General features: G+C 37.3%; 2 protein-coding genes across 5 annotated transcripts in view; one reads left to right on the top strand and one right to left on the bottom strand.

Moving 5' to 3' along the window:
- Positions 1 to 1,216: 1,216 nt before the first annotated feature.
- ZDHHC23 (zDHHC palmitoyltransferase 23) lies at positions 1,217 to 10,689 on the top strand. The gene is made up of 4 exons (XM_081328080.1): positions 1,217 to 2,380; positions 3,810 to 4,514; positions 5,623 to 5,790; positions 7,046 to 10,689. The coding sequence occupies exons 1-4, from the start codon at positions 2,235 to 2,237 to the stop codon at positions 7,311 to 7,313; spliced, it is 1,287 nt and encodes a 428-aa protein (XP_081184206.1). The 5' UTR covers positions 1,217 to 2,234; the 3' UTR covers positions 7,314 to 10,689.
- Positions 10,690 to 13,238: 2,549 nt separating this feature from the next.
- CCDC191 (coiled-coil domain containing 191) overlaps positions 13,239 to 24,189 on the bottom strand; it is a 30,424-nt gene continuing 19,473 nt past the window's right edge. For 3 of the 4 annotated variants that reach the window (XM_081326573.1, XM_081326572.1, XM_081326574.1), the window contains 7 exons: positions 23,334 to 23,410; positions 21,176 to 21,258; positions 20,186 to 20,287; positions 19,179 to 19,319; positions 18,269 to 18,421; positions 16,932 to 17,086; positions 13,239 to 14,452 (listed from right to left, as the gene is read on the bottom strand). In XM_081326573.1, the coding sequence (XP_081182699.1) occupies positions 14,218 to 14,452; positions 16,932 to 17,086; positions 18,269 to 18,421; positions 19,179 to 19,319; positions 20,186 to 20,287; positions 21,176 to 21,258; positions 23,334 to 23,410 (946 nt within the window). In that variant the 3' untranslated portion in view covers positions 13,239 to 14,217. Of the gene's footprint in view, positions 14,453 to 16,368; positions 16,431 to 16,931; positions 17,087 to 18,268; positions 18,422 to 19,178; positions 19,320 to 20,185; positions 20,288 to 21,175; positions 21,259 to 23,333; positions 23,411 to 24,189 lie in introns of all 4 variants that reach the window. The other variant, XR_014026271.1, reaches the window with a different exon arrangement.

Genomic DNA, 24,189 nt, shown 5'->3' with positions numbered 1-24,189 from the left:
TGCGTGAATAAGAACTGAGAATAAATTCACGTTTTGACTACTGAGTGCATATAAATAGGTTTGTTTTTTTAATTATGGCATTGTGTTCTTCCTTATAATTACAGTATTTCTTTTTTTTTTTTTGCCCGCCACTAGCAAACTACACCTGAAACGTTTTTGCCTGTCACAGATGTAATCGATCGGTCCAATATCCTTCTTGTAATTACGGCACAGTATATAAACTTGCTGAAGTAATTTAAGCATCAATCGATAAACCTAACTTATCTGATGGGGGGGGGAGAAAATGCAAGACAGCCAAAATAAGCGGACCTTATTCGATCGGTCGGCGAAACCCGGGAGCAAAAACTTTGGGGGCACGAAAGTAATAAAGAGCCGAATCGTGCATTAATCCAACATATTTTAAGCTCCTGACGACGTCATTTTAACTACCGGTCGGCTCCGAACGCGAGACCAAAAGGTAAATTGGCAGTAGACTGTACTTCTGCACTCCTTATTGATAGTCGGTGGCATCTTAAAGCTGAGATTCAAGGTGCTGGTGATGACCTATAAAGCCCTAAATGGCGAGGGTCCGGGATATTTGAGGGAACACCTGCTGCCAGCATCAAGCTCCCTTCGTCCAGTGCGCTCCCACAGGGAGGGTCTTCTCAGGGTGCCGGCGGTTAAAGATTGCCGGTGGGTAACACCCACGAGTAGGGCCTTCTCAGTGGGTGCGCCTGCCCTGTGGAACCAGCTGCCTGTGGAGCTTAGGACTGCCCCCAACCTCCGTTCATTCCGCCGGGACCTGAAGACCTGGCTTTTCGAGCTCTCTGGCCCAGGCTGAGAATTTTTTAAATTTTAATTTTAATTGGGTTTTTACTGTTCTCAGGGTTTTATTTAATCTTTTTAAATTTGTTTTAACGTTTGTATTGACTCTTTTTTAAATGCCCTGTAAACCGCCCCGAGTCCTTCGGGAAAGGGCGGTATATAAATCTAAACAAATAAATAAATCTTCCCTATCGCGGACGAGTTCTCCAAAGTCTACGCTCGCAGCGGTTCCACAAAGCGAGCCTCGGCGATTAACTGAGTTTAAGGCAGCGTTTCCCAACCTTAGGAACTTGAAGATGCGTGGACTTCAACTCCCAGAATTCCCCAGCCAGCATAGCTGGCTGGGGAATTCTGGGAGTTGAAGTCCACGCATCTTCAAGTTCCTAAGGTTGGGAAACGCTGGTTTAAGGTATACCACACCTTCCTCCCGGCAGCGGGCCGATCTCCGTGACGTCACCAAGCGAAAGGAAAAGACCGGCGTTCTAAGGAAGCCGGAAGTTTCAGGTTGCCTCGAGGCCGCTTAGGGGAGAAGCGCAAGAAGGGAGGGAGGGAGGGGTCGTGCCTTTGAAGCAGCGAGCGATTAAAATAAAACCAGGCGGAGCGTGTCGAGACTCCCACCGATCGTCGTGGCCCAGGAAAAGCGCCCGGGGCTGGGAGCGTTTCCTCGTTTCGTTCCTTGCCTTCACGGGAGTTAGTCGCAAGTCAGAATGGCAACAAGAATCGCCGGAGGGAGAGGGACGGGGACGGCGGGGGGGGGGGAAGAGGGAGTCACGGACTTGGCAAGAATTGCTTCTACGACGAAGGTCGTAGCGGCGGTGCTTTGCTTTGATTGAACGGCCAGGGTGATTTAGTAGCGCGTCCTTCGGGGTGGAACGCTGCGTTTTTATCTTAATCCATTCCGACAGGAATCCCGGGTCGTTCGGCGCTCGGTCGCAGGTAGTTAAGTGGAGTTAGTAGTGAGTGGAGTAAACCCTGGGGAAAGTCCGCCCGCCCGTGAGCGTTTACCAAAGTCTTTTGTCTGCGCGGATTATTTCTTCTTCTTCTTCTTCTTCTTCTTCTTCTTCTTCTTCTTCTTCTTCTTCTTCTTCTTCTTCTTCTTCTTCTTCTTCTCCTTCTCCTTCTCCTTCTCCTTCTCCTTCTCCTTCTCCTTCTCCTTCTCCTTCTTCTCCTCCTCCTCCTCCTCCTCCTCCTTCTCCTCCTTCTCCTCCTCTTCTTTCTTCTTTCTTCTTCTTTCTTCTTCCAAATTCAGCCTACGGCGGCTTAACTTTCACTTAACTTTCGCAAGAGTTCTTTAAGAGTTGAACGTACCTCGGTCTGATCGGAAAGTAGGTGTGTGTGTCTCTTACCCACCCGCTCTCACGCTCCTTTTCGATGCGGACCGTAGGGTCAGGGGAAGAAGGTCCTGTTACTGTTGCGACGTGGCTTGAAACATGGTCAAACGGGCGGGGAAAAGAGCGAGAGCCGCGGAGCTGGAAGATACGCTCTGTTGCTGCGAGTATCTCGATCGGAAGGGCCAAAGGAGCCACCTGGCGGCGTGTCTCTGCGAATGTGAGGACCTCGATGAGTGCTGTGAAAGGTAAGGCGTGGGGGGGGGGCTCTTTCTGAGAATTTCCTCAAGCTTGGGACTCCGTGAGGGAGGAGGCAGGGAGAGTAGACAATCACTTCAATATGAGCCAGCAGTGTGCTGCAGCTGCCAAAAAAGCCAACACAGTGCTAGGCTGCATTAACAGAGGGATAGAATCAAGTGAAGTACTAATACCACTTTACAATGCTTTGGTAAGGCCACACCTGGAATACTGCATCCAGTTTTGGTCACCACGATGTAAAAAAGATGTTGAGACTCTAGAAAGGGTACAGAGAAGAGCAACAAAGATGATTAGGGGGGCTGGAGGCTAAAACATATAGGGAACGGTTGCTGGAATTGGGTATGTGTAGTTTAATGAAGAGAAGGGTGAGGGGTGACATGATAGCAGTGTTCCAATATCTCAGGGGCTACCACAAAGAAGAGGGAGTCAAGCTGTTCTCCAAAGCGCCTGAAGGCAGGACAAGAAGCAACGGATGGAAACTAGTCAAGGAGAGAAGCAACCTAGAACTAAGGAGAAACTTCCTGACAGTTAGAACAATTAACCAGTGGAACAACCTGCCTCCAGAGGTGGTGAATGCTCCAACACTGGAGGTTTTTAAGAAGAGACTGGACAGCCATTTGCCTGAAATGGTATAAGGTTTCCTGCCTGAGCAGGGGGTTGGACTAGATGACCTCCAAGGTCCCTTCCAACTTTATTATTATTATTATTATTTGAGTCGTTGCTGTTGGCATTTCACTGGCCTTGATGGGCGGCAGCTGTGGATTTTCACGTGGTTTAAATTAGAATACATAGTACGTGTTAAGATAGAATGTCGGTCCAATCCACGTGGCTGGTAGTCCAGGTGGATAAAAAAACAAAACAGATTTATCCTTCCCACCCTGGTGCCTTTCTGATTCATTGGATCTCCAGGTCGCTTCTTTCTGCGCAAATACCTTTGTTGGCTATGGATGCTGTTGCCTTGCATAGCTTAAAATTTTAAAGCACAAGATGAACTCCTCACCGGCTGTAGTTTTGGTGATAGCATAGTTGGGTGCTTCCTAAACCACTGTCCCCCAGGTTTGTTGGATTACAGTATCCATCACTGCTGGATTTGAAAGTGATGGGAGTTGTGGTCCAATTCAATTAGCAGATGGTAGGATAGAAATGCTGAAATGTGTCATGTGTTCTCTTCTGGGCTATGGCTCTGCTTCTCTTGTGTGTGATGTAAAGAACAGAAACTTGTCTGCAGCTGGTGATTGTCCAAAGGTGCTGCTGCTTTTTCTTGTATAAACATGTCCTTAGAAAAGCATGTTTATCTCCTGTAAAAGTAGAATCTAAAGTTCTGATGCGGTACAAGTTAAATGTGACAGAAGCCAGCAAAAATGTCTTTCTTGCTCTGTTTGGTCTAATATGAGCAGAATCTGTGCTTTTTCCTAACAGGTGGATGACTTGCAAATCTTTACCTCCTGGAATATTAGAGAGAATCACAGACACCTTCATAGATCGTTTTCGTTTCCCATGGATTCGAGGGGCTGTAAAGATTGATATCAGCCTCCTCCCACCAATCATCTTGCTTCCTTTTTTCCTTCACATAGCAGCTTTGCACTTTCTTTTGGCCCTCGTCATTCTGGTATCGCTTCCTATACTAGTACTATGGTATTACTACCTCACACATAGGAAGAAAGGTCGGACTCTCTTCTTCTTAAGCCTGGGGCTATTTTCCCTAGGTTACATGTACTATGTATTTCTCCTGGAAGTGGTTCCCCGGGGCCATGTGGAATACAGTCAGGTGGCTCTTCTTACTTCTGGGTTAATCCTGATGCTTGCAGCCTTACGTCGAGCCAAGGAAGATCCTGGCTACCTTTTCAGCCAAATGAGCAGTGACAAAACACTTTGCCAAGATAGTTGCAATAATAACATGTTCAATAAGAATGGCCTGGGAAACTCCAGTGGGCTTTGCAGAGTACCTGCCTCTGCTGTTGCTATACACCATGACACTGAGAGCAACTCCAGAACATTGGAAGCAGGGACAGGTCAAGCCACAAAGGACTGGTGCACCAAATGTCAGTTGGTTAGACCAGCTCGAGCCGGGCACTGCCGAATATGTGGCAGGTGTGTGAAGAGACTGGATCATCACTGTGTCTGGTACGTTCCTTAGTTGGCCTTTGTTTTTTCCTAACACTTCTATTGCCAACAAGCTGTAGTTCTCTCTGAAATATTTTTCTCTACTTTGGTTTTATCTGTATGTGAGTAGTACCATTGATTTGTTATCTCTGTTGAACAGATTGAAAAGCCTTTATCTTTGAGCTTTCCTGTATTTGCCATTAGTTGGGGAATTTCTGTGCAAAGTTACAAATGTCAGCATTCCCATTACTGCCTAGAGGTGGCAGAATTGAAACACAGGATTTTCTGCAGGTGAATCATACAATCAGGATGTAAAACTTAAGGGACTTTGAATATCTATTATATCACCCTGTTTAATGATATAAACAGGGCGATATAATAGATCAGAGCATTATCACTAATTTTCCAATTCACATGAAAGAAACCAGAATGATTTCTTTCAGAGCTTCTGTAGGGCGAAAAATCAGAGTTATTTGCACATATCATCTTGGGCCTGTTTTCTATTATTTAAATTGCCTCCATGGTTATAAGGCTATCACAGATTTGGAATGATTTCCTTACCAAAAAAAAACCCTGACCTGGAACTTGGCAGAGGTGAACAGAAGAACCAATTGGAAGGTAAGCAGACGGTGAATGGTATGCAGCATCCGCTAAGTTGGACAATTCTTACCCAAGTTTATTTTATAAAGATTAGTGCAAGACATTTTTTAAACAGCAAGCACATAGTCTTTGAAGCAAATAAATAGAATTACAATTTTTTGGGATATAGATCATAAACAATTCTGGTCTCACCTTTTCTGATTGGTTGAGGCCGTTCCTGTTTCAGCAATGATGTTTCCCCCCCCCCCAGCAGCTCCTCTTAAGGGGTACAGCATGCTGTTCCTGAGATATTTTTATACAAGTGTCTATTGAACTCCCCCCCCCCAAGAAAGATCTGTTTCTTTTTCTGATTTGAGACTTGTACCTTTATTTTGTCCAAATTAGCGAAGTAGTTGTGTTTTCTTTGTAAATTGTGATTAGACATTTCAAATTTTAAAAAATGAAGCCAAGTACTTAATGGGCACTTCAGATTCTAACTTTTTCTAAATCATGTTACTATCATATCGCATTTTCCCTTTGTTTCTTGGAGGATTAACAACTGTGTTGGAGAACAGAACCATCAAGCTTTTGTTCTTGCTCTCTTCCTTTTTCTGCTCACTTCAATATATGGGATTTCTTTGACTTTGGATACCATTTGTATGGGAAAAAACACCCTCAGTGCTCTGTTCTACTGTCCTGGTGTCTATGGGGAATACAGGTGAGAGAAATGCTTACTAACTGATAGGATCAAGTCAAGATAATCCCTAAAACGAAAATTATGGGAATTCTATGATAATTTTATTAATTTACATGAGAAATTTTGCACTTTCATAAGGAAAATGTAATTGCTTTACAAGATGATGCAAGGAAATTTCCTTTATCTCAAATGTCCTGGTCTCTCTTTGTCTGTTAGAGAGAGCTCTCATACTTTCTTCTTTGTTACCTTTTTTTAACTGAAAAGGGCATATTTCTCTAGCTTCATTTATATGGGGTGTGCTTCCACATTGGCTTACTTTTTAAATACTTTTTATTGGGTAAAAATCTTGAGTTCACTTAAGTTATTTCTGGAGGGAAAAACAACACTTATTTGCAGTCATTTAAATATATTTTTCATCCCAAAAGTAGTCATAGACACGTGTGCTAAAATGAGTAAGATAATATTAATAAAAAGTCACTGACAATAGTATTAATAGAGCAACAAGCAAAATAACACGTGCATACCGAAGGACTGAGGTATCCTCCTAGATCAGCTTTATATTAAAACAAGGGAAACAAACACATCTTCTGAGGGAGAAGTGATTTTGGTGGCAGAGAGTCACTACAAATAATTCCATCTTGTACATTGTTAGAATAGATAGAATAAGAATATCCATTCTATTCCCATATTTAATGTAACAAATATAGTTAGATGCTTTAAAGCAGGGGTTCCCAACCGGGGGTGCTCTCACTGCTTGGGATGCAAGACAATATTCCAGGGGGTGCGAAAACTTGGGTTTAGTTTCAAAATTATAGTGTATATGCATATATTCATTGACTCAGCCTTCCATCCTTCTGAGGTAGGTAAAATGAGGACCCAGATTGTTGGGGGCAATTAAGCTGACTTTGTAATAATGCCGCTTGGGGGGGTGTATGAAAGGCCTAATAAGCAGGCATATACATAGAATGAAGGCTACTGCTAAGCTTGTAAGCCGCCCTGAGTCTTCGGAGAAGGGCGGGATATAAATGGAATTAAAATAAAAAAAATAAAATAAGGGTTGCGAGAATATATCGGAAGCCTTCTATAGGTGTGGGGTATAGAAAAGGTTGGGAGCTCCTGCTTTAAAGTTACACACGTGGTTTACTTGCTATTGAAATTTACTAGAAACAGGAGAATGCTCCAGACTATCATTGGAAAATTATTTTTGTTCATGAATTTTTGTATTAATCATGCCTATATTAAACAAAATATTCTTGCTCTTCTCTTCCTCATTTAGTTCAGCCCTGACATTCACCTGTGTATGGTATTGTGCCATTGTAACTTCTGGTATGAGCTACATCTTTCTTCTTCAGCTCTTGAATATCAGCTATAACATGACTGAAAGGGAAGCTCGTATTGCATTACGGGAGAACACTGGACGGAAGTTGTTATGGGGTATGGTGGTGGACACGGACCAATATAATCGAGGTTTTCTGTACAATTGGATTCAGTTTTTCACCTTGCGCTCATCTGATCTGCAGCAGACTGCTGAAAATGTTGTATGAAGGAGTTTTTAATTATTAATGTTATCATATGTACCTAAAGGCATTCTGGGCAAATAGCTCTCATCTACTACAAATGAAGACTGGAATATGAGGATCCTTTTAAGCCATATAGCAAGCTGCAATACCACTTTCTCAAAAATATGCACATACCAAATGTTTTGTAGGACGACCTCGGTATGATTGTGATTGCTTATATTCTTCACTTGATACCTATTAGTGTCAGGTCCTCACCTGAATGGAAATATAAAAACAACCATCACAAGTGAAAGAAGCAGAGACTTCCCTGTTGAGGTTGCTCTGACCTTGAGGTTTTAGCATTTCTTTGAAGGCAGCTCATACTTTCTGTTCTCAGCTCATTCTGTGGCATATATGGACATATGAATCATGTGGTCAGAGTATTATGCTGGGAAGCTATAGATTTGAGGGAGGCATAGTCATACAGTTACAACAGAATGAATTGCCTTTAATATATGGTTTCTTCATATAGCCTGACTAAAGATTCAAAAGAGGACCATTTATTGTGAAGGCAAAGGTATTCAGCTTTGAGCACAAGAGTTTCACACCACAACTTTCCAATCTCCTATGTCAGTTATGAATTGTGGAGAAGCAGGTTGTTTATATGAGTGATCCTTATATGCTATTTTCTGGTTTTAATTCTTCTATTTGGGATTCCTGTCTTCTTTGGATTCATACCCCAAATTTAACAGGCTGCATACTTAATTTTATGCATTTCTCTGACGCTGATAGCCAAATCTGGCCCTAGGTTTTGCCTTGGGTTTACCTTCCTAATAAGCAACCATGTTGGAAGATCATTTAAAAGCAGTTTATTAGAGTACCCTGTTAAACTGGGATTTCTCTATGAAAAGGAAGAACCCTGAGACCCATTTTACATTCCTTTTTATAGTTAACACAATAAAGAAAAATGAAAGAGGAATATTGGTTGGATAAGATAAGAGTAACCCCTCCTTGCACAGTAAATCAACTACAAAGCTTGTTTGAAGTTAGATAACCAGACACCATTTGACAGTAAAGAGCTTTTTCTTATCAGGAGATAGTATCCAGAGAGTATCTTCTGTAAATTATCTTTTCAGTTTAGGAATGTTAAAAGCTATCTAGTCAATTCCTACAACCATAGGATACCAGTTTTCCTACATTCCAAACTGTAATGAACCTGAACATTATTTTAAAAGAGAAAATAAGTCAAATTAAAATACAAAATAACAAATTACAAAATCCATGTCATGTGCCCCTCACGCAAAGAGAGTTATTAACTGGATAGTGGAGAAAGTTCTCAGTGTTGTTTAATCATGATATATTGTAGCCAAAACTTTTGAATTTTTAAAACTTTATTGTTAGAAATCCTGAATTTTGTTAATGGACACAAGGAATTAAAAAGACAACTTCTGTCACTTTCATGCTTTTACCCAATATATATATTTTCCTTCGTTTACTCGGCAAGGTTTTTTTCAGTGGCCTTTACCTCCTTCCCAGGGCTGAGATACTGAATAGCCCAGGACACCCAGCAGGCTTAGTATCTAAGGCAAGAACAGAATTCGTAGTCTCCTGTTTCTAGCCTGATGTCTTAGTCACAACAGCAATCTCTAATAAATGAAGTAGTAAAAGCAAGCCCTTAAAACACCCAAATTCAAAATCATAAAATCAACTATTTTTGATTGAAAAAGGATATTGCAAATTGCACGATTAAAATCACAGCTGATTATGGATCAACCTAATATATAATATATATAATATTATATAATTATATATAATTCCAAAGATGATATTAACCCCGTTATGTACATGCTAAAGTCCAATAAAAATGTAATCTGAGTAGCCAGCCAGTAACAAGAACCAAAATCCTCAATTTTTTAAAACATGCATACAATTCCAGCGTCTCTTTTTAATATTTGCTTGAAATAATGAAATGTACATATTTTAACTATACAACCAAAATATGTTTTAGTGTAGATAGCCATACCTGAAGAAATTATTATTAATATATGCTAGAAGTGTCAAACTGCTGGCCTGTGGGCCAGACACATCGTAGAAGCCGTGCCCACCCCGTGATGTCCCGTGATGTCGTGAGTTTGACATGTCTGATATATGCTTAGGAGGATTCCCTCCCCCTCCAAAGCACTAAAACGTGCAATGTCGCCTCCATGCCTCATCCTCATAGAGCCCCAAAGAAGCTGATAAAATATTGCTGTCCGAACGCAATCTGGATAAGCTAGACATTGACAATATGAAGGAATGTTGCAAGGAACAATGGAATGTATTAAACCACAAACCCCAACTTTTTAGCTTTCCTTGGGAAAGTTGAAAAGATTGTCTCCTGAATGTCAGAAACATAAAGCACAATTTTTTGAAGGAAGAGTTGCCATGTAAAGACAATTCAGCATAGCTACAATTAAGCTAACAAAGAGATTTCTAAGTACTTATTGTGTATTGCAATGAAGTTGAATATAATATAGAGTGTTGCCAGAATTGTTTAGATATAGTGATGGGCAGTGCCTAAATTTGATAAATACCAACTAGCCTTTGGAATTCTACTATTCTGAAAAAAATAAGGTTGTATAACAGCGTTTTCTATTTAAAATCTCTTCTGTGTTACTTAGTGAATTTTAGTCCAGAGGTTATGGCGAATTTTTAAGGAGTAGGCTTCCTGTGTTGCTTTCATTGATCAACATCGAATGTTAGTAATATGAAACTTGCTGTGAGCTCATTAACAAGCAGAAGCTGCTAGTTTGCATTTATGCAATTATAAGTCCATTGCCATATTTTTGATGTAAGTAATATATATCTCAGTGGATCAACAGCTTTTCACACACATACACAAACTATTTTAATGGTGCTTTTTTATACCAAATTAATTTGTCTTTAAAATAATTTGTGATGAAAATATTTTCTAAAGCAAGTAATAACTGCCTAACATCTAATATGTTCTCTGATTTTAATCAAATCATGAATGTATTTTGCCCTTGCAGGATAGAAATAAAGGGGTTTTTGCTTATATATAAATAACTTATCTTTTCCAAAATCTTTTTTCCATCTCACTGTACATTAGAGAATGTTAAGAAAACAAGACATTTGCTTTCTTGTTCGTTTACAATTCTTAGATTTTTTTCCACAGTTGGAATATGTGATGAATATTACAAAATTGCTTCTATCTGAATTATTTGGTTATTTAATTTTGAAATATTTTATAAATTTGATTGCATAGTGCAATATTTATTTTTTATAACTTTAATGTTTGATATTAATACAGTGTTAAATGTTGAAAATATATATAATTACTCAAGTGAATAAAGCTATAGCACAATTTCACCATTAAAAACAATGATTCAATAAACCACAGTGGCTATCCTTTTCATTTGTTCTTTTTATGTTTTTTTAAATATGAGGGTGATGGGAAGATGGGTTAAATTTTATATGTATATTGATAAGCCTAATTGCTAATAGGTTGCAGGGAATGGAGGAAATTTAAACTGATGTTTTATACTCAGAATTTTTGAAGCTAGAAATAAAAAGTGTAATTATTACTAACTGCAGTCAAAAGTTACTTGAAAAAAGTTAGGGTACTAATAGGGAAGTTCTACAAATCTCCGTAGAATAAATTTCCCTATAAACTGTAGAAAAAACTTGTATGTTTATTCTGTGTATCATTTCTAATAATAGATGAACACATTTGAACTACAAATGGAAGAATATCATTTAAAGTTGTCTCTATTTATTCTTTAAACAATAAATATTTTTTCAGGCAAAGCAAACTTGTGGATGACCAGCAAATGGCACTTTAGATTTAGAGGACTTATACATGGATTGTTTGTGAACCAGCAGGCTAATATGAACTCTTAGTAACCACATTGATAAAGAAGTTGAGGTCAATAATGATTGGCTTGCAACAAAGGATTCTCAGACTGACAACTGGCAAATTCCCAGGGCTTCAGATGGCTGAAGGATACATATGAATGTGAGAAACATAAATTTCTCTTTTAAAAGTGTCTAACTTACAAATGTGTAAATATAGCACACAGATCTTTACCATGTGCCTCAGATCTGGGATTGACTGCTGCACTTTTTAAAATAGATTGAACAATGACCCTTTTAGGCAGCTATTTTGTGTGTTGTGAATGCTGAAACCATAGTTATTACTGTACACTGCCAGTGAAAGGCATCTGTATGAATTACCTTAGTTGTCAAAATAATTTGCCTGGCTTTGGAGATTACCTTATGAGTTGGTGAACTTTCAATGCAAATAGTACATTTAGTTTTGTAAATCTCTGGATGTGGTATTTTCTAAGTAGGCTATATAAACCCAAGATTATCAGCAACCTGTTCAGAGGGAAAAGATAGTATTTCAACAAAATAGTAACTATAAGAAGGCAAATATTTAGGTATCTAATATTGTAAAGCTATTTTAAGCTGCCTGCCAGAATTTTGTTTTCAGGCCGTTTCATTCTCTGTATTGCTCTTCAACTGATCTACAATGATTGTTACTGAGTTTATTGCTCATAAGAAAGCAGGCTAATAAAAATTGGTGATAATATAGCTACTTAAAAAATATACTAAATTTGGGGTATATTAGTTGCTATAGCCTTATGGCAATTTAACATGGATCCCAAGTCTTCCAAGTACATTGTATTTACCTCCTGTTTGTGGGATGTCAGCAACAGTATGATGGCTTATCAGGAAATGTCTGGATTACAGATCTGAGCTTGTATAGAGAAATAATGAGTGTGCATGCAGTGAAATTAGGCTTTGACTGTGCTTGTGAACATTGGCTAAAATGTTCTCCAAATTGACCATGACTGTATTCTTGCAGTTAGAGAATTTTTCACATGTACTACACAGAACTGTGCACTTCTGTGTTGGCAAAATTCCAAATAAAATTAAAAGTAGTGTCTTCTTTCAATAAAGGCAAAGTCAATATATCAGTAGCAATTAAAGCTAAAAGTTCCTTCAGCTTTGAATAATATAACAGCCATTGGAGGTGAGTGAAACTAAACACTTAGCACATCCCTCAGCATCTAGTCTTTGTCCTACCTATGTGATTTTCTCCTGGCTAAACCAGACGTTTTAGGGGGAAAAATCTGTGGCACACATGGATAAACAGTAGTGACGCCTACTGACATGGGCACCTCCAGCAAATTTAGATTGTCAAAACAAGGTATGTGAAGGTGTTATGATGCAAGTTCTGTTGCTGCATACTTCCCGTGTGTTTGAACGCAAGCGTGTAAGTCACCAATTTTGTATCATGATGCATGTTTTGACACCATCTTGTCTGTAGAGGAGACAGGGGACCACTCTTCAGCTGTTGGCTTTTTTCACCCTTCTCTAAACTAGAATTTCTCATGAATTGCAATATATGGATTCAATAGTTTTTCAGCTGACCAGCTGGTTGATTCTTTTAGCAACAGGAGAAGGTGAAACATTGGTTTCATCAATGTAACATTGTAGATTAATTTCTAAGATTTCCACAACAGGGATTCTAATTAGTGTGACATTTGCAGTAACATAATGCATCAGCAGACAAGGCAGAGATTTCATAGGACATGAAAATACGGCTTATGTTCACCTTAGGTAAAAAAATAAGCAGGTTCTAATTCACTGCAATAACTAACCTTAGAAATTGAAAATGGCACTTTACTACATATTCTGTAATCTGAGTAGTAGAGAATCTCTTGGATGATACAAATGTTCCTACTACATTTTAGTTTGGATTTATTGCACATTTCTAATACTGATCCTGCTTTGATTGGGATGATCACTGCTGAAATTTTTTTCCATAGCTTTAAGTTCTATTTATTACTGTATTCTTTTTGAAGTGGGCTACTTAAATGATTGTAATTTTTAGTATAGGGCTAACATAATTTGGGCTTCTTACCCGCGTCCGTAGATTTTTTTAAAAAAAATCTATATAACATATACCATTTAATAAGTTTAATTATAATATTGGAACAACTTTGGATGCAGCCAATTAACTTCTTTAGCAGAGAAAGGCCTTCAAGTGCATTCAAAAATCATGTAGTTTATAGAAATTAAAACACAAAAATTATACATATAAGATTATACTGTTAATCACCTCAGCTGTACTGAGCATTTGAACGGTAACTCCTGAAACCTGCTGATAACTGACAGTGTCTTAATTATAAAAATTCCTATAGCATTTTTTGTGATAAACGATCCCAGAATAGCCAAAGTTTCTATTTCAAACTACTACCAAAAATGTATGTGTAGTAGTTGAATTTGAAAGCCAGGACCAATATGGACCTTATATATCTGAGAGTAAAATCATATTTACATCACTAATGGACAAAGAACCCTCCATACCTTTATGCTTAAACTAAGTAAGCATTTTATAAAATAATTGCCTGTATGATCTGGTTTTGTGACAGATGAGAAACTAAAAAAAGCTGCATGCAATAAGGCCATTATCTAGAAAGGAGGAAAGGATTCAGATGTGAGCAAGATTTCCACTCTAAACATATTTTACCAATGAAATCACTGTCTGTTATTTTTTTCTACCAACTCTAGACTTCCTTTACAATTACATATACAAGGGGCTGATGCTATTTCCCTTGAGAAGATCTTGTAAGTGTATCCCTGTATTGTGGAAACTGATTGCCTCACAGCAACTAGGGATAAGGCCAAGGGTAGCTAGTATCAACTGGTTGTTTTTGCATTTATGTTACAGCTGTTTGGCATAGGCAACAAGAAAATGCCTTAATGTAGGTAAAGAGTAAGGATCATCACTATGTTCACATTGTGGGCATTTAACAGCTGGACAGCAGTTCTGTTCTTAAGGTTGATTCTGAATGCAAAGAAGACATTCAGTAGGATTTCCTTGCAAACCAAAGATGCTGCCATATTGCTGATAGAAGGAAAAAGGCACACAGGAATGAGTTTACTGAAATGGTGCTACAGAGTCAGTCTCAAGAGAGTATTGGTCACATGGACTTTTTTCCCCTTCCAAGTTCCATTTGTCCTCTGCTCTGAAATCCTTTTGACATGCTTGGAAATTTGGCAAAATTTCAGATACTCTCTTTCTTAGCTTTTCTAGTCTTTCTTCTTTTTTTCTTTCCTCTTTCATCTGAGCTGGGAACTGTTGCCAGGCTCTGAATGCAAGTAGTATCATTCTCCTGTATCACACAATGTATAAAAGGGGGAAAATGCAGTAGAATTGTAAGCAGGCATGCATATGTTTATTAAAATAATATTTAATAATTAAAATAAATTATTCTCATACTTGCCCCATATTTAATAAACAGCTTTAAAAATATGCTATTATATTGAGGCAGAGGTGGTTATGAAACAATGTACTAATTCCTCATTTTTCAGGAACATGTCAGCTTATTGGATAGGGAATTTCCCTAGACAAAAGAAAAGAGATGCTAAATGTCACTAATCTCTAGACCAGGCATGTCAAACTCGCGACGTCACGTGTCATCACATGACGTGTGACTTTTTCCCCATTGCCAGCAATGGGGTGGGCGCAGTTTCAGAGTGACACATCTGGCCCATGGGCCGGCAGTTTGACATGCTAATCTAGACAAATGTAAGGTTTCATGCTCAGAAACCACAGTATCTCAATATTTATAATCATTATAAAAGATACTGAAAGTTTTTCCCTATCCATGCAGAAAACTAGTTGCCAAGATTTTATGTCTGGAATGGTATCTCAAACATAATAGCTGTTTCATCTTCATGAAAGTGAAGTGAATATTTGTCAAGGGCCTATGTAATCCAGCATTCTGTATTATACCTCATAGATAGGGACAGGAGGGCATTAGCTAAATTTACTCTAGAAAAACAGTTACGGTACTTAAATTGTTAAGTATTATCAGAACACTTTTTTTTTCTTTCATTGCACATCATTCCTAATGAGTGGAATATATTCCTAATAGCTTATTATTAGTTTGCCTTTCACTTTTTCTTCCCAAAACATATCATTGCCACATCTTTCTATCCCTGTGAGGTAAATTAAACAGAGAATGAGCTTTGTGGCTAGGTGAGGATATGAACCTGGATTCTTCCCAACTCAGCCTATCATTAATCCATCACACTGCCTTCCAAAAGACCTTTATGCAGAGATGCTTCTCTTCCATTTATAACTTTTATTTGTGGTTTTTTAAAAGTAAGTGATACACTCAAATAGACAGAGACATACATTTAGTTTTCTCTGTGGTTTGCTCTGATAATCCTTTAATCCCCTTTTTAGTTCTAAAATTTAAAAGAAAAGGATTTGGAATTCTGTCTCTATTTTGTAATACCACTTTTTCCTCTGAATAGTAAGATTCTAATTTTATTCAGTCTAAAATAAGCCTGTGTTCTGTTTAGTATAGAGCAAAACATATATATTAGTAAAAGCATCGACCATTAGACACATGCTTAGCTAAACATTAAATACAGTGCCCAAATGGGAATGGGCCTTCTAAACAATGCAAGACTAATTTTGATAAGTAAACCTCAGCATTTTGTAAGAAAAACCTGAATACAGTACATTTTGAATATCATTTTTATTTGGATAAACTCTAGTTACCTGTATTTTTTACACATGTAAATGAGTGACAGTATCTGTGTGGCTTTTTCTTGAACTAGGAACTATCAGTCAAACTTGAGATATCCAGATAATTCAAAGCTAGGGGTTAATTCAGAAATTAAGCAGTGATGTCATACTACATTTATTCTGTTACAAAAAGTCCATGGCTGTTCCCATGAAGTGTTACATACACCTGTAAGGGAACTTTATTTAGTTTTTAAGTCTTATATAAAGGCTGTTGCTTAGAATTTTTTTGTATTATTATTATTATTATTATTATTATTATTATTATTATTATTATTAATTATTGTTGTTGTTGTTGTTGTTGTTGTTGTTGTTGTTGTTATTATTATTATTATTATTATTATTATTATTATTATTATTTATTAAATTTATATACCGCCCTTCTCCCGGAGGACGGTATATGATGATAATTGAATATGGATTTTCCAGATGAAGTGTTGATACATATAATGGACTGAAATTAAGTTTACTAAAATCTTAATTTTCCCACACCATGGTATTGGGTCCATTATTTTCTCTGTCAAATTTATTCAATGGCTGTTGATTCTCAGCATCTGCGCCAAATGACAAGAGGACAGACATATGCATGTGTTATGCAGAAGTTAAAATGTAAAAAAAAGCATTGAATTTAGTAAAGGATACCTTTGAATAATATTGTATTGTTAGGAGTATTAGCTTTCTGTAGAGCAAAATATGGGCTGAACAGTAACCAGTAACAGCCAACAGCCTAAGCACATTACTAGAAGAATGTAAGAACCAGATTTTCAAACTGGTATGGCTCATTCTATTTAGTGGTATAGTTATATGGTTCTCTGGCTGGTTTGTATGCAAAGTTAAGTTTAACATATAATTTGCATCTAAATTATATATCCTAGACCTAGAAGCATGATTTGCATCTTGTTTCCCAGGACAAAGAATCATTAAAAAATGCATGCATGCATGCACACACACAATGTTCAGATAATTCCAAAGGAAACTAAAGAACAAGGAACATATTGCATAATTCTTGCAATAAATAGTCTAAATGAAAACGCCTTTAGTATATTCAATTTTACCTGTTGAAGTATTGATCAGCAGTCTTTTGTTTTGCCCACAATATACTTTTCTCCTCATTAACCAAATCAAACCAAGACCCAAATAACCTCTTCTTTAAGGCAGTTTCATGGACTTTGCTTGCGCTCTCTTCCAGAGTAAGTATGTAATCCTTATACTGAAAGAAGTCCAATGAAAGGAAAAAGGTGTCACTCAATTACTGTATGTTTACATTTTACACAACAATATACCAAAAGAAGTAGTTGGAAGAAACAAAATATTTACTGCATATGTCACAGGAAAAACCCCTAACAATGTACACGTGTGAATGTACAATTTAGCATGTGATGCAATACACACAAAAAAAATTCTCAAAACCTTCTAAGACAATACTTCTCTTAAGGAGGGGGGAGAGCCTGTTCTCCTTTCCTGAAAAAAATGGATAGTTCAATAAAGAATATTATTAGAACTTGTTTTCTATTCATTTATATGTGGTTTGCTGATTATAAATCATAATGGGATATATGAGTGTGCATTTGCCAGTACACGTGGTCCTCGTTTAATGACCTCTCATTGAGAGGCTGTTTAAACTTACAATCTCACTGAACAACTGCTAATTACAACTGGTCCTTGGCATTACAGCCGCAGCAGAGTCCTCATAGTCACACAATCCTGATCTGGGCTCCTGGTGCCAGCTTGCATTTATGACATCACAGCATCCTGCAGTCATATGATCACAATTTGCAAACTTCCCTGCCAGCTTCCCACAAACAAAGTCAAAGTGAAGCCAGCAGGAATTTAGAAAGTTGACCGGTCCTTGCTTAACAGCCTCACTTATTGATGGCAATAGGGTCTGCCGAAATTGCTATTACTAAGTAGCATGGTCATATGACATTGTGTTTTACTTATGTGTTGCTTAGTGGTGGCAATTCCAACCCCAATTGCTGTTATTAACTGAAGACTTACTGGTATCAACAAGTAATTAACATCTAGAATAAGAATTGCTAAAAGAATACCATAGTATTGGTGTAAATTTTCAGCTTGATTCAATATTTGTTATTGACCAACCATAGTGACTGTGGAAAATCCATTTTCACAGAGATGGAAAATACAGTAAAACCCTCAGTGTCTTTCCACTTGAAAGTTCACTTTCTATATTAGATTTGTCTTCGACCTGTCTTCGACCTGAGGTTATTCAGGGAATACTAGCATTTTAAGGAACACACTGTAAGAAACACTGCTTTATGCTCCCTCCCTCTTCATTACTCCAACCTACTGGCCTCCAGTCTAGATTAGATTAGAATCTTTTAGAAAATGCCTAGAATTACGTGTTTTTTTTAAAATCTCCCTTCTTGCTCACCTTTATCCAACTCCTGAAAGACCTTCTAAGCAATTGAGAGCAATAGAGATCCTCAGCTTGAGCTATTTTTCTTGATTGGATTTCTTGCATATGATGAAGCCAGGCAAGAAGACACTTCTGCTGCAACCTAGTACAATGATGCCTCTGTGCCATCTAAATTCACAGATCAAGAAAAGATATGGTTACTGGTATAAATGGATGCAAGGAGAGTCCTGTAACTAAGATTGTGTCACTGGAACATCACTGACTTGGCCCTTTTATTTTGTCCAATGACTAAGTACACAGATTCACAAAACAAGAACATTCTTTTTTCTCCATTTCAATGTTATAGTCTGACAGCACAATTGCATCTTTACTTACTTTAGCTGGAAATATGCTTTGAACTGAGGGGGTTTATACGTATACTTGATTTGTGGGTAGTTCATATATTTAAAAAACCACTCAAAATATATTAAGTAAAATATTTATTTAAATACTAAGTTAAATGTTAGTAAATGAGCTCCACAGCACCAATTTTGGAAATAATCACCCCGGCTATACAAGCCATTTCTGCAAATGCTGTCACAATCTGACATTTGCCTTTTGGGCCAAAACCGTTGCGGACGCTAACCGTAATGTTCATTCTGGATTGCTATTTATATTCCCCCTTTTCTTTTAAACTTTTCAGATATTTGGTTGGAAATTACAGGATTTTTTAAAGCTTTTCCATCAAGGCTGTATAAACTAGACTTAGAGAGTAGTTCCTTCTCGGTGTGTTGGTCCATGCTGTGCCAACACAACACAGAAACCTGATTTGATGAAAAAACCTTTTCACTCAGCAACACTTCACACACTAGAAAATAACAGAGGATTCATCTTCAGCACATGAAACTAATTTTTTTTAGATGCCCATTTTTACTCTAGTTCTTACCAACATATTTTCTTCAGATTGCTTTGTAAGACTTTTCCAGGCTTTTAACCCCTGCTTGAGCAGAACCTTAATGTAATGGTCTTCAGCTTTGGATAAAAGTTGCTGTTCTCTCTCTAGCCTTTTCTGTTTTTCCAGTTCTTTCTGTAATCAATAAATCAGAAAAGCAGTTTAGAGAATTTGGAAAGTTCATTAAAAATATTACTATTTCTTGGGCAAACAGGTATAACCCATGTGCTCAGTTGTTGATTTCTTTCTGAACTGCATGAAACGGAGATATTGTTATGGTCATCTACATGGCTCCAAATGTCATTGCCAAAAGCATCCCTTTCATGCCAGTCTGGACCATTTTGAATAGAGCATCTTTTTTTAAATTAGGGACTGTAGAGACAGAATGACCATGAATATCATGTTTTGAAAGTTGCAAAACCTCAAGCGTTATCATTTGAGCCTTAGATTTTCCAGGCCTTATTTCTACCTCTGTTGTTGCTTTCTCTATCTATCAACTATTTACTCTTGTCAGCTCTAAGACTTAAAAACAACAACCAGCAATAGCAGCAGTTTTCACTTGCTTTGCCCTTTCCTCCTAGACAGAATAAGATTGAAAGAGCAAGGGCATCAAATGACAGTGGCAAGGAAGTCATTCATTCATACCTCAGGAGGTTCAGATGAGGGCATACTCACTGTCTAAATATTCCTCCCAATCTGCCATCAACTGTTTGAACACAATCTCAAGTCAAGCCATTCAGAAGCTTTATATCATTTAAGCAATAACGCTAGGCTAATGTACTTCTAGAATACAGGACTGGGGCTAGTACGTTATGTTACAGCCATTAATATAGCCTTGATATACAGATGTTTTAATTTTCTTTCTCAAATAATGAAAGTAATTATATTTTTTTTCCTGAGCAGCTTTGACATTGCTGGAATTAGACTACTGCCATTACACAATCATCTCGAAAATCAGTAATAGATCTGTGAGATAGCTGGTAGCACAATCTTCTACTCACTATTTGCTGCAATCTCTTCTCTTCTCGCCTCTTCTCTAATTTAGCTTCTTTTTCTGCTGCTTCTTGTCTTTGACGTTCTTCTTCTTTGGCTTGCATCTCAGCCTTAGATGGGATAGGACAAGACAAGCTAAATCTTATTTAAATCCCTGTCCTAAAGAAATGCAAAAGTTCCAAAGCAGATGCCTACCTAAATAATGATACATTAACGTGTTTTGCACACGCAGAGGGTAAAAAATAATATTTTATTCAGAATCCTTTTCAGTTACGGTGGAGAACAGCTTTACCAGCAGTAATTAGTCAGGAAAGCTACACATTTCAAAGCAGGTTTTCCCTTATAAAATGTAAGTATCAAAAACAAGTAACAACCATTATAACTTGTTAGTTGGAGATGTAGTCTAGTTAGATAAAAAGTTTAATTTTTTTAAGTCTAAACTAGTGGGTTGCAAAATTGTTTGCTGTTCTGTTGAGGAAAAATAGGGGTATCTTAACTGCATCTGATACACTTTCTATTGTATCCATCTTCTCACAGACAGTTTGGTTTCTATGCTGGGAAGAAGAAAAAGATGAGGTGCTTTTCTCCCTAACATGCTCCCTTGCTTGCATGCAGTTTCTCTTCCTCTATAAAAGTTATCAACTGCTCCTCAGTATAAAATGTCATTTTCATGTTATTAAGGCAAAACAACTTCAGGGGCCAGGGTATTAATTTATTAAAGCTCTGGCATGTGTATACAGTTTATAAAGTGAGACTGAAATTTTTATAGGTGCCTCAACTTGGATGAGATTTTATTTTGGTTTTAAATGGTTTGCAATTTGTTTTTTTACCCATTTCCTTGGATAGTTGGGGAGGGGGGAGTTGTCACACAAATGTGATTAAAAAAATAAAAGGCTAATAAATAAAATTTCATGTTTGTATTTTAAAAATTACACTGGCCCTTTTGATATTTATTGTCTATCTGCTGGATGTTTAAGTCCAAAGTTAATTTTACGTGCCAGCTTTTCGTCTTCTCGCTTTTGTTTTGCTTCTTCCAACTGCTTCCTTCGTTCTGCTCGCTGAACTGCTCTCTCTTCCATAGCTAAAACATTCAGGAAAAGGTGCATAATGATGAGGATAAATTAATTCTGAGGCCTGAAAAATGCACAGTTTTGCTTTAAATTTTGTTTCTGACTGATCCATATCAAACTAAATATAGCCAGATTGTTCAACTAACTCAATATTCTCTCTCTCTCTCGTCCTCCCTCCCTCTCTCTCTCTCATTTTGTTGAACCATTTATTTCCCAGCAATATTCTCTCATGTTGCTGGCAAACTATCTAAGGTACAACCTACACCAATGTTAAGTAGTTGGTATAATACTTTTTTTGAATTTGTAAAGTGCTAATATATTTGCTGGGACTACAGCTAGTGGCTAATGGCTTCCGACACTCTCTCCAAAAGAATAAAATCTATTAGCGTTCATTTCTCCCAATAAATGTTCAGGTTTTTTTCAGTCTGTACCCTTATCTTTTTTCAATTTTCAATTTTATAGTTTCAGTAGAAGTTATGCTGGTTACATGGATTCAGGAGATGATAATTAGGAAAGATTTCATCAAGAAAATAATTTAAATCAATTTCACCACTTTAAGAACCACTTGGAAGAAATAGTTTGAATATGTAATTTATGTTTTATAAAAAATAGCAAATAATTTTGAATGGAAAAGGGAACACCATAGAATATTAATCTTAATATAATTAAGAATTTCTACTTTAGGAATTCAGCATTAGATGTTGCAGTCTTCCACTTAGCTATTATCTATTGTTTTATGCTTCACTGTAATGTTTACTCTTAGTTACAACTTCTATTTCTATTATTCTAACATTCTAACTAGTAATTCAAACCGAATCTTGCATTTCAAGGGAAAAAAATATTAGATGATTCTGAGAGTGGCAGCTAAGTCTGAAATGTTTTAAAGAGACTATACTATAGTTGTAAGTGGGCAACCTCTAGAATGCAACTGGAATTTATGATCATCTAAAAGGCCAGCATCCACATTTGTTTTTGCTGTTTCTTGACTACCAACAGTACAGGTAGTCCTCAACTTATGACCACAATTGACCCCTAAATTTCTGTTGCTAAGTGAGACAGTTGTTAAGTGAGCTTTGTCCCATTTTAAGACCTTTCTTGCCACAGTTGTTCAGTGAATCACTGCAATTCTTAAGTTAGTAATATGGTTGTTAAGTGAATTTGGATTCCTCATTGACGTGGCCTATCAAAAGGTCGCAAAAGGTGATCACATGACCCTGGGACACAACAACAACCGTCATAAATATGAACCAGTTGCCAAGCATCTGAATTTTGATCATGTGACCATGAGGATGTTGTAACAACATAATGTGAAAAACGGTCACAAGTCACTATTTTCAGTGGTGGTGTAACTTCGCCAGGTCACTAAGTGATTGTAAGTCAAACACTACATGTATTTAACCAGTTAAAGAAGTTGGACACGTCTATGTCATTTTTCATAACTAATAAGAATAGTTTTGCTCTAGTCATGTGGTATAACTATTAATAACTAATATAAACAATAAAGGGTACTTAGACTTATAACATAAGACATTAAGAGAAACAAATTATTTATTACAATACACATTACATGTAATGTGATTCTGAACACACATCAACTTAATTAAAGAAAACATTTAAACACTTTTGTGTGTATATTTCAGGAAGAAATATGTATATTTACAATTATGTCTTGCCGTAGTTGTTCTAATCTTTCTGAGACTGGTTGAAATACACTGGCATTATTTGTCAGTGGTCATATAAAGTGTATGAGTTATAATATACTGTCACAATGCTAGTGACCTCACCCTGTCCAGTTAAAATATTATTCAACATAGTGTCCAGGAAAAAAAGAAAACTTTGTTTAATTCAAAGAAAACCACACAATCTAGGGTTTGAAATAATTCACACATAGGAGTTGAAAAAGTTTGTAAAGAAGGCCAATAAAAAAATTAGCCCTTCAGCTATATTTATTACACATTTGATCGACTATTCCTGTGCTATAATATAGTATTTGTATTATTTGTAATATTTGTATTATAACAATCATTTATTTTACTAAAGCTTTTTATAGGCATCCAGGAAAGACTCCAGAAGTTTAGGTACATACCTCTGAGCAAGGGATGTGGTGTTACTAGTGCTTTCAAAATCCTTCTCTTTTGAGCGACTGGCTGCTGAACATCTGACCTAAATAAGCCAAAGTGTAAGAGAGAGGGGGAAAAATGACAATAGAACAGAAAGGGACTTGGGATTAACATTCTAGAAAGGAAAGACTTCAAATAGAAAAGATGTTCTGCAAATAACGTAGACTATAGGCAGATGCATGAGATTCAAAATTAAAATAAATAAATGAACCCTTATAAAGCTTGGTTTCCTGATCCTATCCTAGATAGGATCTGGAAACTAAGCCTTATGAGGGTCATTAGACAATCTGTGACTCTTTAACGTGCTATGGAGAAGTCTGAGGAGATGATACGGCCTATACATTTCTTAAAGACTGTCACATCATAAAAGAGAAACTTTCTGTTTAAATTAAGGGAAGGATAAGGACCATCCAGTTGAAATTAAAAGAAAGGAGATTCAGACTACAATACAGTCATGGCCAAAATTGCTGGCACCCCAGAAATTTTTCAAGAAAATCAAGTATTTCTCACAGAAAAGTATTGCAGGAACACATGTTTTGCTATACACAGGTTTATTCCCTTTGTGTGTATTGGAACACAACAAAAAAGGGAGGAAAAAAAGCAAATTGCGGTTAAGAACCTATATTAGGTCTTATCTCGCAGCGATGAGGGCAGCGAGGTGCAATTACTTCTCTGCCCTCATCGCGTCCGCAGATAATCGCCCGGCCGCCCTGTTTAGGGTGACTCGCTCCCTCCTTAATCAGGAGGTGAGGGAGGATCCCTTGCAGGGTCGTGCCGAGGAGTTTGGTCAACATCTGTCGGATAAAATCGCTCGGATTCGGA

This window comes from Vipera berus (assembly GCF_964194415.1).
Source record: "Vipera berus genome assembly, chromosome: 4".
Taxonomy (NCBI): domain Eukaryota; kingdom Metazoa; phylum Chordata; class Lepidosauria; order Squamata; family Viperidae; genus Vipera; species Vipera berus.
This window is presented reverse-complemented; position numbering and strand designations above follow the sequence as displayed.

Excerpts from the sequence above, each read along its gene's own strand:
- ZDHHC23 (XM_081328080.1), top strand. The coding sequence starts at position 2,235 with ATGGTCAAACGGGCGGGGAAAAGAGCGAGAGCCGCGGAGCTGGAAGAT. Across the intron at positions 4,515-5,622 it reads CTGGATCATCACTGTGTCTG|GATTAACAACTGTGTTGGAG; the intron begins GTACGTTCCTTA and ends TGTTTCTTGGAG. Across the intron at positions 5,791-7,045 it reads GGTGTCTATGGGGAATACAG|TTCAGCCCTGACATTCACCT; the intron begins GTGAGAGAAATG and ends TTCCTCATTTAG.